The 12845-nt window shown below is 42.8% G+C and overlaps 1 protein-coding gene across 2 annotated transcripts in view; it reads left to right on the top strand.

The window, feature by feature from the left end:
- The first annotated feature begins 4937 nt into the window (after nt 1-4937).
- chst11 (carbohydrate (chondroitin 4) sulfotransferase 11) overlaps nt 4938-12845 on the top strand; it is a 68475-nt gene continuing 60567 nt past the window's right edge. The window contains exon 1 of one of the 2 annotated variants that reach the window (XM_034578568.1): nt 4938-5119. In XM_034578568.1, the coding sequence (XP_034434459.1) occupies nt 5017-5119 (103 nt within the window). In that variant the 5' untranslated portion in view covers nt 4938-5016. Of the gene's footprint in view, nt 5135-12845 lie in introns of both variants that reach the window. The other variant, XM_034578567.1, reaches the window with a different exon arrangement.

Here is a 12845-nt window from a genome sequence, read left to right as displayed (position 1 = left end):
GGACCTCTCGCACCCTAAGCGAGAATCATACTACCAATGAGCCACATCATAAAAGAATTTCCCATAGTAAACATTGTTCATGACTGTTCAAGTTGGAATCAACTATCATGGCCTGTCATTTCTCCACATTGATAAAAATAGGCAGATCGTTCTCTCCTGCTAATACTCTCTTTGCTAAGCAACAGTAAAATTCTGCAGGCCGTATATTGAGTTTTCCATTCAATTTTAAAGAGTGTGACTGTTTTTGATTGAGATTTATTGTCAGAGTTAACCATTGCAGTCTTAAGTTGATGATCTTGAGTTGAGCCCAATTGTAACTTTAGCTCAATTAATTAGAACTGAGTTTGACATGGACAATCCGTTTTCAAGAGAAAGGCTAAACAAGATGAAATCAAGTGCTCGTCTGGGAATTGAACCCAGGACCTCTCGTACAGCAAGAATCATACTCCTAGAACAATAAGCCATAGAACTGGAGATTTTCCCATAGTAGCCATCTTGCTAAACAGAATTGATGATTGTTCAAGTAGGAATCAAACATCATGGCCTGTCATTCCTCCACACTGATAAAAACAGGCAAATCATTCTCTCCTGCTAATACTCTGTATACTAAGAAACATTAACTTTCTACAGGCCATATATTGACATTTCCATTCTATTCTTTTCAAGAGTGTGACCTTTTTTGATTGAGATTTTTTGTCACCCTTTTTTCAGTGTTTACATCACAGAGTCTTGATTTGATCCCTAGAGTTGAGCCCAATTGTAATTATAGCTTAATTGATTAGAACTGGGTTTGTCATGGACAATCCGTCTTCGAGAGAAAGGCTGACCAAGATATAATAAAGGGCTCATTCCGGATTTGCACCCGGGACCTCTCGCACCCAAAGCGAGAATCATACTCCTAGACCAACGAGCCACATCATAAAAGAATTTCCCATAGTAGCCATTTCGGTAAACATTGTGGCCTGTCATTCCTCCACATTGATAAAAACAGTGGAGCCCAATTGTAATAATAGCTCAATTAATTAGAACATCTGTCTACGAGAGAAAGGCTGAACAAGATGTAAAGATGGGTTCGTCCGGGATTTGAACTCAGGAACTCTCGCCCCCGAAGCGAGAATCATTCTGCTAGACCAATGGTCACCAACCGGTCTACTTACAATCTACCAGTTGATCTCGACAGTCTTCACCATCGATCCCCAAACTCTCTGGACTCACGGGCTGCGTTCACACCGCAGATCAGCTGTGTGTCAGATGTCTGTTGTTCACATGCGCTGTGTGTCTGCTACTGGCGGCGGAGCTGCACGTTTATCTACTTAATTTCCTTGAATACAAGTTGGGTTATCTACGAAACTAACTGTCAGGACTCTACGCTACGAAGACAAGCATCTTCCGGTCTGTCGATAACAATCAAAGCCCAGTTGTGGATGAGCCCTTGACATTAACACTTAGGAAATTCCATTGATCAAAATATTGTCATGTTTTTTTTTGTCTAGGATTAAGATTCTTAGTATGATTGGTATGATTTTGAGATCCCTGAATTAAATCCTGGAAACTCTTGATATAAAAATCTTCAACTGTTACTGTTAAAAATCTTCAACTCTGACTATGGTCTGTTGCTGTGGACATAACACGTGTGTTTCTTAAAGAGGCTTCACCTCTCATCTAAGTGCTTCAGTTCTAGCTGACTAATGGGAGGTTTCAAGGTTTACCTCTGTGGGTCTGTGCCCGTGTTGAGAGTTGCTTTGTTAAACAGGCAGGTCATTTCTATGAAGCCCCCCACCACTACCACCACCAGTCAGTGGGTTGTTGGGGTCCTCTGAATCAAGGTGTGAAGGACTGTTGATACCCACTCTGCTATTGTTTGAGCCGTTAGGGTCACTGGAGTTGGGTTGTGGTCTGTGGAGATTTTTGGGACAGCATTGTAGGTGGCTGAAAGTTTTTGTCTTAAACACCTCCCATGTTAAGTGATGTTTTGTCATGGTTGACAAAGATGGCTTCTTTCACTTCTCTTTCAAACCACCTGTCTTCTCTTGCCAACCATGTTAAGCGATGTTTTTTCATGGTTGACAAAGATGGCTTCTTTCACTTCTCTTTCAAACCACCTGTCTTCTCTTGCCAAAATACACACATTACAATCCTCAAAAGAGTGTCCGTTGTGTTAGTGAACTACTGAGTCCTGGCCTGAGTAACTGGCCCCTTGCTGTATATTACATTTGCCTATAGCAGCAGTGCAAGACAGCAAGGAAGTGCATGAAATGATACACGCAAGAATGGCGCACGGCAGGATGATGTTCTTCTCCCGAAGCGTAACAGACATCTGGGCGAAGACTAATGCTCTGCTGCAAACACGCTTCCTGTTTTGTGTGTGAGCAGCTTTGTAGAAGCTTTGTTTACATTTTTTGCTTCAAGCATAACTTCGGAATACACATAACCGGTGATGCATTTTTAAGGCTCTCAACTTTAAGGAGGTTAAGATGCTCCCTAAGGTTGTGCCTTTGAAGGCCTCTATAAGCCTCTCCGGGAGAGTGATAAGACTCTTGGATTTGCTGCATTTACATTGAGCAAAAGCTCAGGCTTATGCTGTATTTTTATTGCGATGGCACAAGCCTCAGGGGTTTTACTGACTTAATTACATATAACAACCTAGACAGGGATTATGGAATTATCTAAATGAATAATGTTCATTGGTAAATACTCTAGCTTTAATTGATGCACATGTTGTTGTTTACATTTAGTCCCAATTCCTGATAAACTCTCCTCTTTTATTTTCTTTCTTATTAAGTGCCTCCATGCATGGCGACTGCAACTGCTGTTGAATATTCATGTGGACTATTACATGAAATGAATGCATGGACCAGAGTGCTGATTTTTCTTATAAGCATGCTGTTGACCTGCTGGGTTTTCTCTGCTACCGCAGCTCTCCACTCTGCATTTACATTTGCAATGTAAGCTTACAACAAGGGCGGCATTTTAATTCTTGTGGTGTGTTGCTACTTGTCATGGGTCCAGAGTTTCTTATCCACTCCATGTTAATCCCTGTGCTGCTGTGCAATTTGACTTAGGTAGAGCACAGCAGGAAGAGGAACAATATTTGTATATATTTATACCGTTGCTAAGGGAGTAGAGCGGATCCTCCTCTAACCAGAGGATCAGCGATTTGAGATACTGAACCCCAAATTGCCCCTGAAGGCTGTGCCACTGTCATAAATCATGAATGTGTGTGAATGGGAGAATGGCAAATCACTGTACTGTAAAGTGCTTTTAGTGGTCATCAAGACTGGAAAAGCTCTATATAAATACAGACCCTTTACCATTATCTCTCTGTCAGGCCTGCTTGTATAGGTACAACAGATATACGTATTAGAAAATGTTCATAGGGCTTCTTTTGTGTTAAAATATCATTAAAGCACAATTTTATCACAGCAGAGTGGCGTGTGTGACTCTACTGGTCACACTAGTGTAACTCTGATTCACTCTCCAACACAGACAGTAGGTGGCGGTGATGCACCTTCACTGTTGGTTGCCACCTGCCAATAAACCGAACAAAGACGGAAAAGATAGAAGTCCATCTATCACAATGCTCTCTGGTTTCATCTGACCTTTCTGCTCTTATACCACTAGATGGCACTGGAGTTCTGTATGGAACAGGCAACTGATGCAGTACTGAAAGAAAATCTTTTGGAAAAGAGTCTTTTGGAAAAAAATCTTCTTTTATAATACTATGATGTCACCAATTACAATGAATTACTTTGGAATACTACTGGCAATACGGCTTTTACTGCTATTACATCTGTTACTTGTACAGCTACCACTTCTGCTACAACTGTTAAGTGTACCACTATAATTACAATTGATACTTGTTATTACTGCTTGTGAATAACTGTATTTCCATATATAGTTGTAAATACTAGCAATACAATTACTAATTGTACTACTTGTGCTGTGGCTTCTTTAATGATATTTAGTGATTACTACTAGCAGTTACCATTATGTCTACCACCACTACTGTTACCACTCAGAATTCAGTGGAAGAAAGGAAAGTAAAGTAAAGATAAAAGTATCTGAAAAATGTAAAGCCATAATTTAAAAATATGTCATTTGAATCAAAAGTATTTTTCTCTTTCAACAAGTACACATAGGTATTATAAGTAACATTATTAAATTACTATTTTTTATTGTTGCATAAACATGTAAGTAGCATTTTAATTTTGCACCTGGTTTAGGTGGAGCAAGCTGTAATAATGTTGGGCAGTTTAATCTATAACAGTATGCATTTATAACATATATAAAATCCTAATTTGCAAATTAACTACTAATATTATCTGTCTTTTATAAAGTAGCAAAGTAGAATTGTATATATGTTTACATTTACTCAAGAACTGTACTCAAATAACCCTAACCCTACATTTGAAATAATATACTTTTAACTATTCTACTCTTTGCACCACTGACTACATTTCAGAGGAAGATTGAGTGCTTAACTCTACTAATTGCTTGGGCACCAAAACAGAGCTAGTTATTTACCAGATTAAAAATGAACTCATACAACATAGGGCCTTATCATTTCAATGTATTATTATAGTTTAAAGTATTCCACACCTCCAGCTATCCAACAATTTTGTTAACAGGCGTCCACTACTGCTGAAACCAGGGGCGTGCATAGACATTGTGAGGGACCATTGCTCTAATCTGAATAAAAAGTCTTCCTCCACCTCTGGGATTCATTTGATCTGTGAATGGATGTCTATCTTTCTACAGTGAATTCACATCGTGTTTTAAAAAGGGAAATGAAATGGTGACGCTCTCGAATGGATGTGCACATGTGGACGCGTTCATTTCCTCCGATAGGGGGGGTTACCTCCACGCAGCTCCCCCCCCCCTTACAGCAGTGGTACGCTCCGTGTTGGAAGCGTCCAGCTCATTGACCGGTGAACAGTCCTCATCAGTACCAGCAGAGACCCGGAGCCTTTCATCCACGCACAGAGCGAGCTGCACCCTCCAGCCTCCCCGCCCGCCATGAAACAGACTCTGGCTGAACTGATGAGGATGAGCAGGATATGCCGGATGGTATTTGCCACTTGTTTGGGATCCTTTATTCTGGTCGTCTTTTATTTCCAAAGTATGTTCCAGCCAGGTAGGGTGCCTCTCTCTGTCTCTCGCGTGTACAAATGTGTGTATGGGATCCTGTCTGGCACCTCCTGGCACGTTGACACCCCTGTCCAGTCTGTGCAGTAACGCAGCAGATAACATGATTGATTCCATTCAACAGAACACCGATTCTTTCCTTTCTTTGGCACATTGTCTTGTTGCGCCTCTGGTGCGCGTTTGGACGCGATCGAACGCGAGCAGCCGCGCGCAGTTCGCTGGCCGCCTCTCAGCTGACTGGAGATGGCAGCGAGGCTTTTTGTTTCCAGAAACGTGGCTCGGGAGGAGAAAGGAGTCGGTGCGCGGGCAGCAGTGGGCTTTGGCAAAGTGGGCACTGAGCCCGGGGCGATCAGATTCGATCCACCCAGAGGTTCTCACCACCTGGATCGAAGGGAAAGCATCAAGCTCTTATGGGAAACGAATAATTTGCGGTGAACATTTAAAAAGGAGACCATCTTTAGGGAGTCTTTAAATACGATGCCCTGTCTGATCTGCGCACGCACGCACGCACCCACCCTTTAATTCACCACACAAACGAAAACCGACTGTATCTACACATTCTACGTTAATCTGGGTTATTGGATTTGGCTCTGTGTGCCACAGTCAAAGAAACCTGCGTTTATACGCGCAAAGCAGAAGCGCACGGACTGTACAGCGGCGAAGCCTCAGTGCTGCTGACCTGCTGTACAACAGGTTTACTGTATGAGGAGAAAGGGACTAACGCTTTCTGGGTATTTGCTTTCTATGAACAGAAATGGAGTAGCTCCCTACAAATCATTATCCTTCAATAGGAGACAGAGACTCCTGTCTGTATCATTTCATTTCATACCAGGTCACAGTATCAATCTTTAAATGATAGCTCTTATAGGATCAGTCGTGTGGTGTCCAACGGTGAGGTTAAAGGTGTACTGCCAGAGAACATAAAGGCACAGTGTCACAGCGGTGATGTGGAGCTGCATCTGAGTGATGGGGCAGCAGGGATGACAGAGAGATGAATGGCGAGGTTGAGCAGAAAACAGGAATTTCACACCAGCATGAGGCTGAGCAGACGTGCTGCCACAGCTCGGATTCAGGAGGCACAGTTCTCTCCATGCAGCGCCTCCGGATGAATGAGCCGTGGCTCCGCTGGCAGCAGCCGACTTTTCTATCCTCCACAGAGAAACTCACCGTAACACACTACTTCAGGGAACTTCTGCGTCAGTGTTTGGAGAGAGTGAGATCAGATAGCCCCAAACCTTTTGACTGTCAGCAACCCCCCCAACAGATCAATAACTGGACTACATTTAAGTCCTTTGTTATGTTGGCACTAACTTTACTTACATATACCCTCCTGCTGTATGTGTTAAAGTAATTGTTACCAACACTTGTACAGAATAAAGCATTAAATAATCAAATTATGTTCATGTTTGATATGGACTGTGCTTGTATAGACATGGTTTTTACGTAAAACATATTCTCACAGCCAAAAATGTACAGTGTTTTAACTTCTTGGGGCGGTCGTCCTCTATCCAGAAGGTCGGCAGTTCGATCCCAGTAGCTTGGCCCTTTAACTTGTGATGTTCACTGCATTGAAATATAATATTTATAAACAATTAGCGTTTTTTTGTGTTTAGTTTGGAACTACTCTCTGAAGAAATAGCCCCACTGAAAACAGTTGTGTAGAGGGCGTGATTTATAAAGGGAACATTTCCTTCAGGTGTATGGTTGTAAATGGTCTTTATTTATATAGAGCTTTTCTAGTCTTGATGCCCACTCAAAGTGCTTTACAGTACAGTTTTGCCACTCACCCTTTCACACACACATTCATACACTGCATCTACGGGCAGCACTTTTGTCTATGCAAACGGCACAGCTGTCAGGGGACATGTTGGGGTTCAGTATCCTGCCCGAGGACACTTGGGCATGCAGAATGGGAAATACTAGGATTGAACCACCGACCTTCTCGTTTGAGAGCGACCCCAATATCCCTAGCAGCCCCATTTATAAGTCAGAAATTTTTTTGGGTGTATGCCATTTTTTGCTTTTGTGTGCACATACACTTTTGGTATGAACTGTTTTTTTGTAAATGAGGCCCCAGATCATTATGGTATGGCCAGAACCAGGGTCAGACAATCTTTGAATTTCCAGGTCAGAGGTGGTGAGTGCCCCTTGTCTGGGGGATGTGCTTGAACAAGGCTGAGCCGTGGTGGTGCCATCCTAAAAGGATCTGCTGTTAACATTTTGGTGCCAGACATCACAGGGTCCTTTCAGAGGTCTTGACAGACAGTTTTGGTTTCATGTGGAGGACCAGCAGCTTCTTAGGCATGTGGTCATAATGTTTTGGCTCATCTGTTATTTGGGTAAACTGAGGGTTGAAACATTTTTTATCTTATTTGTTGAAATCTTCTTTTCGTCCCGATAGGCGCCAAAGGAAATAGTTGATCCTGTTTAATCATGCTGGCATACCTGTCAGTAAACGAACTACATGCACACACCCTGCCCGTGCTTTCACGGCCCCTGACCTTCACAAGATAGAGAGGCACATACCACTGAAGCAGCCAGAAGTTAGCTGGCGAGCGAGTCAAGGGAAAAGTTGCCCCCTAGCAGTTGTCAGGCAGTGCATGTTAATGTGTTTTAGTTTGGTGTAGCTTTGACTAGAGGGCCGATGGGAGGATTGGGATGTATCGGTTGCATATTGTATCCTGCTCTTGTTAGCTTCCCTGGGGTTACCAAGCCTATAGCTCTAAGACTCCAAGGAACCTCCGCTTGAGAATTGAGAATTGATTGTGAAATTGAACCAAGACTCCATTAAACCCCTGTCAAGGAGCCATGGATTCTAATCTCAGGGTTGTGCCAATCTCCACAGGCCTTGCATCATCTTCTGTCTGACATTATACACAACACGCACACCTCCTGGGTGGCTGTGGCTCAGGAGAAACAGCGGGTTGTCCCATAACCAGAAGGTTGGCAGTTTGTTCTTCCCCATTCCGCATGCTGAAGTGTCCTTGGGCAAGAAGTGTGGCAGTTTGTTCTTCCCCATTCTGCATGCTGAAGTGTCCTTGGGCAAGACACTGAACCCCTAAATTGCCCCTGATGGCAGGTGTGTGATTGATGTGTAATAGAGAAAACACTGTATGAATGTGTTTGAATGACAAATCTGTACCGTGAGGCGCTTTGAGTTTTCATCAAGACTTAAAAGGTGCTTTATAAATATAGACCATTTACACACAGTTGTTTTAATTTGTAGTGGTGAAGACAGGGCGCTGCCTCATGGAAGTTCTGATTGAAGAGATGCCTAAAGTGTGAGGGTTTGTGCAGACGTTTGTATATATTTGTTTTAATGATGCAATGTAAATATATGTGTGACTACAATAGTGCGTTGTGAGTTGTGTGTGTTTGTATGTGTGTGTATCTCTACCTTTCTATCTCTCTATTTCAGTCTGGCTACATTCTTTCCTACTTTACTTTATCACTGATTCGTATCCCCTATTTGTTTTTTCTCCTGTCTGCTTCTTCTATTATCCACACACACACGCACAGCAGCACCATTGTTGTCCATCAGATAAAGTTCCAGGCAGCGTCTCCCTGGTTCAGGCATGTTTAACGGGCCTGGGAATCCCGCCTGGCCTCCCTATGTAAACTCTCACCTCTCTTCCAGGCCTTGTGGGGCATGACCTCTTGTAAAAGGGTCAGTTAGGGGGCACAGTGGTATCACACACTGGCTCAAGCACAAACTGCAAAAACATAAAGGCCTGGAATGTTTATTCTGCCGAGACTGTTAAGGAGAGATTTAGGACCAAAAAGAAGCCACAATTTGTGTGTTCTAATCTCTACTGTGACTGGAGCTTTACTTCTCGTCTTCCCTGCACTGGATGTAGAAGCTAGAAAGCGGACAGACCTGTGACCACACATGTCTTGGCCTGTATATTGTGTATTATTAAGTGTCAGTCGTAGTTAAAGACAGAACCTACGGCAGCAGTGAAACCCTTCAGCAGTGAAACCCTTCAAGCCAGTTGCCATGCTCATAGTCCTGTTTAGCTACATCCTAAACCCACCCCATGCCATGTTAGCAGATGGGACATTAACCGAACCAAATTCACAAATTTATATTGTACAAATATGATTTCTCTCATGTTAGGTCATTCATATCACAGTGATTAAGCCTGGTTTTATTTGTTTTTTGATGCTCCAAAATATATTTGGCGGGAGCACGATACCATTGCTCCACGCCATGATCACTTCTGCATGGACTGTGGCTCCGAATGACATCACCAGTGCACTATGGCAGCAGATTAGGTGACACGTTGTCCATCTTTCTGTACAGTCACTGGTCCAGGAACAATGTCTGTGTTATTCAGAATAACCCACAAAATAAACTCTATACTGGAACAACTTGAATCTGATAAATAATCCTGCACTGTACCAAAAAATGCCCTGACACCACAAACTAAATTGTATTTACATCTGTTGTACTCAGTGTGGGGTTGTAATGCATTACTTAGTAACATGGGACATCAAGTTTGATGGAGAGCTAATATCTGATTGGTTTCTCTGTGCTCATCAGACCATGTTGTGCTTGACGCTACCTTGATGATCTGCTGCTGGTGTGTAGGCTCTAACATTAGAAATATGCATTATCCCAGCTGGCTTGATAACATCAGTTAACCAGTTAGTTGACCTGACTGTCCAGAGGCGGCAGATTTTGAAGCTGATGCTGTGTGCAGTCACCTGGACTAAGATAATCCCTTCATGTTGATGGTCAGTGAATCCTTCAGAAAAGCAGGCCGGTCGCATGTTAAACCATAATCTCCTCTTTAGTAGTTCTGTTTAACAAGGAGGAGGGCGTTTAAGGGGAGAGCTAATTAAGCGGATGTACTGAATGACTTTAGCAGTTTCATAATTAGTAAATGATGCGATTACTTCAATAAGTAATTTATAATTGGTGATTTATTTCAAGGCAATTAATTGATTAGCTGATTTACATTTTATTTCATCTCATCCCTTCCTTGTCATGTGATTGATTTTTGAAACTTGTAACATTTTTGATATGTTTTCTTATGGTTTCAAATGTCCCAAAGGGTTTCTTTGAGAATTTCGTTCCAAAATGAAATAAACAGCATTTGGGAAAAAAGGGAAACTAATCTGACGAAAAGACTGTCAATATTGAGTCATACATTTTAGGCAGAGAAACTTTTTTTTTTTAATGAACATGCAGAGTTTAAGGAAACATAGAACATATTCCCAGTGCACAGCCAGCCACACGCAGTGCCTGGTGGCCTGTGACAGATCCAGCGTGCCTCACCAGGCTGAGTCTCTGCTGTTCCTTTAAAGGCAGAGTAGCTGCAGAGATCAGGGCAGCTAATAAGGCAGTTTCCTCTGTGGGCTGCTTGTGTGGTGTCTTTGTGAAATGCCTCTGGGATATTTCGAAAGTCTGTCTCGGTGTGTGTGTGTGTGTGTGTGTGTGTGTGTGTGTGTGCGTGTGCGTGCGTGTGTATTTGTACGGTGTCTTTTTTTCTGCCTTGTAACCTGCTCGGACACAAGGCCTGAAAGTCACACACTCACATTTCACGTCTCCCTCAAAGCCCCTGTGTTTCCACAGCAGTGAGCTGCACACAGAGTCTGACCCGAGTGACCCCATTTGGAAACCCCGGGAATTATTTTGACTGTGTGTGTGAGGGAGAGATTTCCAGAACAACGGACATGCACTGGTTGGACGTAAGGAATGGGAAAGTCTCGAGAAAGAATAAAAATCTTCCTGTCTGGAATGTCTGCTGGAAACTCGAAATTCCTCACCTTCATTGGTCTGTGGCAATAGTGCCAGCTGTAACTGAAGTGCAGGGAGACAGAGCTGAGTCGCTGGGGTGAGTGACCTCAAACATGGGAACCTGTAGTCGGAGAATCAGGATCCAGTCCTCGAAGCCTCCAACCCAATCATCACACTGGAGGAGCCGGAATCGTTGCTGTCTTTGCCTTATACATGCCTTTTATCACTGGGGACCATGGGTACTTGAAATGATGGGGTTGAAAATAAGTCTCTTTTAACAATTATGTTATTGTCATTCACTTGGAACCATTTTTGATTTTGCATTCATGATAAAACATGATATAACATGCAGAATAATAGCAGGTAGATTGGAGATGAAGGAGCATAGGTAGAAACACTGGAGGAGCTCAGGTTTGAATACAGCAGGAGATCCTCTGCAGGATTCACAACTCTTTATAAAAGTCTTAATTATTTTAGATGTAATGAGGACGACTGTGATCTGAACAGGGTTTGAGTTACACAGTAGCATTCGGGGGAGCCCTATTTTCCTGTGCGCACCAGTCCAGTACTTACCATGTCACATGCATGCACATACATACAAGTATGCACAGTGCAGTCAATTGCAGGGTTACTGTGAAAATCATAGTGTTATTACTACAATACCGTCAATTACATTTCAAACAGGCTGAATAACAACAACATAAGAAACAAGGAATAGATTTTATTGCCTAATCAGAGCAAACAAAAAACAAAATCACAAAAGCAGGGGGACACAGGTAACACTTTTCTGTTCTTATACACACACCTTCAAGAACAACACATGACCTGAACCAAAAATGCTGAGCATAATTTAGCAAACTTGTTTTTAACTACAACAAAATAAACAGCTTTCTGTGGATCCCTCTCTCTCCTCTCTGTCGTTGACTGTCACTTTCCCTACTTTCCTGATGTTTCACTTCGTGGATTGCAACAAAAAACAGAAACGAGCCAAGAGAAGATGTATTCCTGTTTTTCCGCTCACTCCATTGCTTCCTTGTCAATGGAAAGGCAATGATGCATCACCAGGTTCAGACCCAGGGCTGCTGCAGCAGGTGCAAGGCACCACCGCCTCCGAAGCATCTGCCTCCCCAGTGGAGCTGTCACTACCAGCAGGAATCAGCAGTAGTCTGTAGTCAGTGCACTGCTGTCATCACTCGTTGTTGTCTTTGTTTGTTTTGGGAATCCAAATTGTCCGAGACTGGGTTGTTTCTGTTTTGACATTCTGACTTATCCATAAACGTATCCAAAATACTGAATAAAAACACTGCTTGTTTTACAGTCCAATCAAATATCGAGCACCAACTCAGTGATGAGAAGTGTCAGGGTGCGCAAAATGGCAAACGTGAACACAAAAGCACGACACTTGAGCAGTCTTAGGGATGAGGGCAAGAGTTCTGGTTCAAAAACCAGGCAGACAGGGAAAGCAAACAAGTCCGATAGGGAGCAGGCAAAAAGGGAATCCAGGGTCCAAAAAGCAGGTCAGAAACAGAGATCAGGCAGAGCAGTGAAACAAGAGATTACGCTGGAAAGCTAGGAAAAAACACACTAGACGATCTGGCAAAGAACAGAGGAAATGTATATATGCTGGGTGACTGATGACTGATGGAAAGCAGGTGAGTCTGGGGGGTGGGGCAGGTCAGGTAATGGGATCTGTGGGAAGAGGTGATGCAGAGCAGGGGGGAGTGGCTGAATTCTGAAACGACATGAGAGTTAGTACATGAAAAACAAGATAACAGAAAATGAAAATGCTATGAGCTGACTGAAGTTGTGACAAGAAGTTCAGGTGACTAGTGGTTTGAGTGCAGCGCCACCACGCATGGATGAGCACAGAGGGAAAAGACACAGAATGGTGTTGATTAGTTTGAGACCGATTTTTTCGAAAAATGGAATGCAATCAGTGAATAAACACACAACATTG

Source organism: Hippoglossus hippoglossus, chromosome 23, assembly GCF_009819705.1.
Source record: "Hippoglossus hippoglossus isolate fHipHip1 chromosome 23, fHipHip1.pri, whole genome shotgun sequence".
Classification (NCBI taxonomy): Eukaryota; Metazoa; Chordata; class Actinopteri; order Pleuronectiformes; family Pleuronectidae; genus Hippoglossus; species Hippoglossus hippoglossus.
This window is presented reverse-complemented; position numbering and strand designations above follow the sequence as displayed.